General features: G+C 45.9%; 1 protein-coding gene across 1 annotated transcript in view; it reads left to right on the top strand.

Moving 5' to 3' along the window:
- Positions 1–1,784: 1,784 nt before the first annotated feature.
- Positions 1,785–5,353, top strand: part of LOC134446341 (pikachurin) — a 67,539-nt gene continuing 63,970 nt past the window's right edge. The window contains exon 1 of the mRNA XM_063195688.1: positions 1,785–1,930. Within this exon, the coding sequence (XP_063051758.1) occupies positions 1,828–1,930 (103 nt within the window). The 5' untranslated portion in view covers positions 1,785–1,827. The remainder of the gene's footprint in view (positions 1,931–5,353) is intronic.

The following is a 5,353-nucleotide window of genomic DNA, read 5'->3' as shown; positions in this document are numbered from 1 at the left end:
TGACTTCTCTATGTGATTCCTAATATCCTCTTCTTGCTAGGAGAGGTTAAATTGCCGTGACCTGCTGGGAAAAAAGTTAATAGATGTGGAAGACAAGCGCCAGTGACATACTCAGGACTGTTTCAAAGAATTTGGGGGCCTTAGGCAAAGGGGCCCTTGTGGCCCTTTTCTTCTTTTCAGATTGTTGAGGGGATTTCGGAAGCAGTATCATTTCACTTTGTGAATATTGAATATAGCGAGGTGTCGCCACACTCTCCAAGTTGTCATTGCTGTCATTTCAATACAAGTACTGTATGTACTATGTACATAACCAGTCATTACCAGGGAGCCCTTTCAACTGGTGGCCCGAGGCAATTGCCTAGTTTGCTTGTCTGGTTGTGACAGGCCAGTGACATAGTGAATCGAGGGCCGCCGGCGCCACGGCGACACTCTCCCTCTCCCAGCCAATGACAGTGACAATAATGTGGCATCATCTTCTCACAAGAGCCGTTTTTCATGCCCAAGAGCTCGCCGAGGGTTCAGCCAGCCGTACGTAGGCTATGTGCGTATTATTTCTATATTGGTCTGACAGGGGTTTCAGGCTGTCAAGGGGGGTGAAGCTGACGAGGGGAAAAACAGCATCCAGGAGTGTCAGGAATCAATTTGTACCTTTGTGTGGAAACAAATTTAATGCCTCTATTATCGGGACCCTTCAGCTTATTCTGTTTAGTGAAGTGTAAGCAGCCAGGGAGACAAGTTCCATTATAATGCTGGACAGGTCACTAGAGCAATAGACAGCTCATTCCACTGTGGTGGCCAAATCAACAAACGCATTAGGAGAAGGTGTCTGTCTCCACATAAATAAAATCTCAGCCAACAACAGAAACTTGGCAACAATGCCACTTACAACTTAAACCTATTTATATGTAGGGTCTATATATAAAACCAATGGCATTTAAACACTTTGCATACCATTCTTCTCCTACCAAAACAAACAAAAAACACCACATTCAGCCTGCCTTGCCTTAACATATTTCGGATATAAGTGTTACTGCCTACTTGTGTGTGTGTGTGCGTGTGTGTGTGTGTGTGTGTGTGTGTGTGTGTGTGTGTGTGTGTGTGTGTGTGTGTGTGTGTGTGTGCGCGCGCGCGCGCGCGCAAGTGCACTAAGGGTTGAATCGACGATGAGGAATTGTAAACATTAAGCAGAAGTCCACCCAGACGTGCCCAGCACCCACATGACCCTCACGCGTCCACTCATCACTGCTCCACTCCTTGTGTGTTTTGTGTTTTGCTATGGCTATGTCGTTCTATCTATATTAGCCTGATTGGCTGGAGGGAGCTCCAAGTCTCTCCATCTGGGTAGATTAGAGAGCGATTATCCTCTTAACTCGGCGTGTCTCCTTGTCCCTTATTCTTCGCTGGCTTCTTCACAAACTTACAAATCAGACGGCTGCCGGCGCGAAACGAGGACTTGACTCGCATCCTTTGGCAAAGGAAAGTCGAATCTTCCGCCTCATGCCAAGCAAGGCGCGTGGGATGCTCTTTCCAAAGGTTTCCTTTCTCCACGTGCGCGCATGCCAGTTTTACGGCGGAGCGGCGCGTGCCATCGGTTGCGCTGATCTTTAACAGCCTGTAATCGCATCAGTGTCGAGCCCATCGCTGCTGAGGATACAGACGGAGTTGTCGTGTCTCTTCCGAAATCTGTCTCCGGACTGGAGCACTTTAGCGGCCAACTCCTGGGTGTGACCGACTGACTCATTTGTGCAGATTTTCGTTTTGTTGATAACGGCCGAGACAGAAGGCTGAAGTTGTCGAAACTTTGTGCAGAGCCAATTTGCGGAGAGTATGTATCTCTTAAAGAAGCAGATTTGCCCGCTGTTGTTTTTCCTGGTTTCCATCGCGATCGATATTTCATTTTCTAACAAGAGGAGCAACGGAAGGAAATCAGGTGAGATCGTGTTAATTCTGTATTAGTCTAGGCTATAGCCTAAATCTTTGACAAAAGTCTGACAGGACCAAACCAACTAAACATCAACTGATTGGGAAACGACTTACATGATATCCTAGTACAATGTGACTTGATTTGTTAGATGTTGTGTGACTAAGATAGCCCTTATAAATTCAGTGCTGTCTAATTTTGTCACACGCGAACTCAGTCACGCACAATCTTTAATAAACTGATTTTGAAAATGACATCATTTTGTTTCTTTAAACTCTCTTTTTAAACTGGTCTGATTTATTGCACTGCTAACAAGCCCTCTGATAAACCGATGCAAGTGGCTACATGTTGGCCTACCAACTGTAATTATAATATAGGCTACTAGTGACCCTGGCCAATTGACCCACTTGGAGAGCTTGCTGTTTGGCTCATTAGGCAATATGACACAATTGTTCACGCTCGCAGGTCTCGAGTTCTTCTTCCCTTCTTTCTATCCATTCTGGATAATTGTGGCTGTTATGGTTACTTGGAGAAGTCATTAGGACCCATTCATGTGAAATTTGCACAGGCTACCTGGATGATGAGTGATTGTTTACTAGGTATGTGCCTTTGAGTGGAGCTTTGTGGCTGACCTGCACACTGTGCCTTGCCTTGAAAACAATGCCTGATTGCACCCCCCAATCCCCACACTCCATCTCTCTCTTTTGCTCTCCATATCTCTTTCTCCTCCCTTTTCTCTTTTCATCTCTCTCTCACTCCATTCTCTCTCTCTCTCTCTCTCTCTCTCTCTCTCTCTCTCTCTCTCTCTCTCTCTGAGCGACTGAAGAATAGATTAATCAGATTAAACGTGAGTATCACATGATGAGGCGTAGCAAGCAGCAAGCGAGAGCAGGTACTACTAGTCTGTAGGTGCGTTCATACACACATTTACGCATGCACACACGCATGCACACACGCACACACATCCAACCGGCCCAACACACACACACACACACACTCACACATAGCCTACACACACACACACACACACACACACACACACACACACACACACACACACACACACACACACACACACACGCACACATTCAATTTGTTCCCCTTCTGACATGCGTGCTTTGGTGCTGAGGCAAACTGTACGGCCAAAAAGTCCCCCCAAAAAACAAGAAAGACCTCCTATTGGTGCGAATGCTTTGCATAGATAGACCAGAAAGGTTTTTGGCAGATAGTAAACAACTTATTTACCCTGTGCTCTCTAAAAAAAACATTCTGTCCGTGAGCTGTTTTTTTTCAGGCACCCGTAAGGTCACACAGTCATTTATTTGTCAAGTCCCTGTTGTATTCAAGAGTAATGGCCTTTATTCAAATGTGTTTGTGTGCTTTCTGCCGTCAGTCGGCCCTGCCGTCGCCAACCGGTGGGGTACTCGTCTGCCATGCGGCCGACCCCTCCCCATCTCTCTCCCCATTCGCTTCCTGTCTGCCTCTCAAACTGTCCTATCATCAATGAAGTCGTAAAAGAATATGTAGTCAGTCAACCAGTTTTAGGATAATGTACTTCACCTTCAGAAGTGATGGCACCCATTTGACCTTGACATCTTGGGCCATTTGCTCTCTGGCTACCCCGGGCATAATAATGACAAAAACAAACAGCAAGGTCAATAAGGTCAATTTATGATAATACAAAATATTAATGGAGAAAATTCCCATCATAAGCAAGAAAAAAAACCATAACAAAACATTCAGTGAAAAATGCAGCCACACTGCCAATAAGTGTCATTGCAAATACTATGTTACTTTAAAAAGTTATCTTGTCTTTCAGTAATTTCAACAAAAGATTCACATTACTGAATGTAAATTGGGAAGTTAGATCTAGTTGATGTTTGAATGGCTGACAATGGAGAACAGCAAAGAAAGCAAGGACTGAATAGGGAATATGAAAGTGAAGCCGTTTCATGCCGTTTTGTGTTTGCTGGAAGCCGTTTCGTGTTTGCTGGAAATGCTTAACTATTTTAACAAGCTTATCGATATTGCAAAGACATTGTTATCAGACATTGTTATTACCAATTTGTGAGAATGAGGATATAACAGAGCCTCTGCTTGAAAGCGTTTAAACATTAAACATTGCCCACAACAATTCACATTTCTTGAGGTGCTGTAGATGGGGAAGCTCGATGTGGAATGTCTGCATGCTGGCCTGGCTGACATGGTACTGTACTGGCATGGCAAGGAGAGAGAGAGAGAGAGAGAGAGAGAGAGAGAGAGAGAGAGAGAGAGAGAGAGAGAGAGAGAGAGAGAGAGAGAGCTGGTCTGTTACCCACTTTTATGTGTACCCTACTTTTATCTGTAAGCTTTGGCAACTCTATTACCAATAAGCATGCCAATAAAACATATTTGAATTTAAATTTGAGAAAGAGAGAGAGAGGCAGGGGGAGCGAGCGAGAGAGAGAGAGAGAGAGAGAGAGAGAGAGAGAGAGAGAGAGAAAGAGAGAGAGAGAGCAACAAGAAAGACCCATTTTGCACTAACGCTCTTGTGTCTTGCTGCTGCAGTATGGCCTCTTTGACCTTGCTGTCCCCCTTGTGCTTCCCTGCTCTCAGCTTTATTGCTCTTCCTCTTGTCCTGGTCATGATAGAGCCACCACTCCTGTCCACTCGCTTCCCCTCCTCCACCACCCCCATCCACCCCACGGGGGGAGGGGGGTCAGTCGTGCCACCCACTGACAGCATGCATTATCAGGGCCGCCCATCCAGCGACTCCCTGGGGAGCCTTTCTTACACATGCTTTCCATTTAGTGCTGTCTCCGTAAGGGGCAACAGGTACATCGGCAGTCAAAGATACAAAAATACCCCCCCCCAAGGGCCCCGACACACACACACACACACACACACTCGTCTCACACACACCGACACACACCCACCATCCACAGTACAGGCTGACAGCTTTCACTGGGCCCAGGATAAAATCACCCCCCCCCCCCTTTAATAAATACTGTAGTATGTACATTTTTGCCCCCTCCCCTAACCCTGTCAGAGTCCCGACAGTATGCATTCTGTGTGAGCTACCATCGTCCATAAGCCCTTCATCACAACAAAGGTCTTGGGGTTTTTCCTTGACACTTTGTGTCACTTGCTTGACACCCATCATGCTTCTCTGTGACATGAAGTTACTCTGGGTCTGACACAGGAAGTGGGCAAGTGTAAAGCTCCCTTTGGCTCTTACTTACTCGTTCTCCAGTCCTACCCTTATAGTAAATGTGTGTACAGTATGTTTGTGTGCGTGGGTGTGCGCGTATGTGCGTGCATGCCTGTGTGTATGCCTGTGCAATGTGCCTGTGTATACACATGAATGCGTTGGGATCTCTGCGAGCATGCAAATATTTTCTTTTTCTTTTCTTCCTTTAGTTAATACAAGCATATGCACAAGTGTGTGTGTGT

Source organism: Engraulis encrasicolus, chromosome 3 (assembly GCF_034702125.1).
Source record: "Engraulis encrasicolus isolate BLACKSEA-1 chromosome 3, IST_EnEncr_1.0, whole genome shotgun sequence".
NCBI lineage: Eukaryota > Metazoa > Chordata > Actinopteri > Clupeiformes > Engraulidae > Engraulis > Engraulis encrasicolus.
The sequence above is the reverse complement of the archived record's forward strand: the minus strand, read 5'-3'. Positions and strand labels throughout refer to the sequence as shown.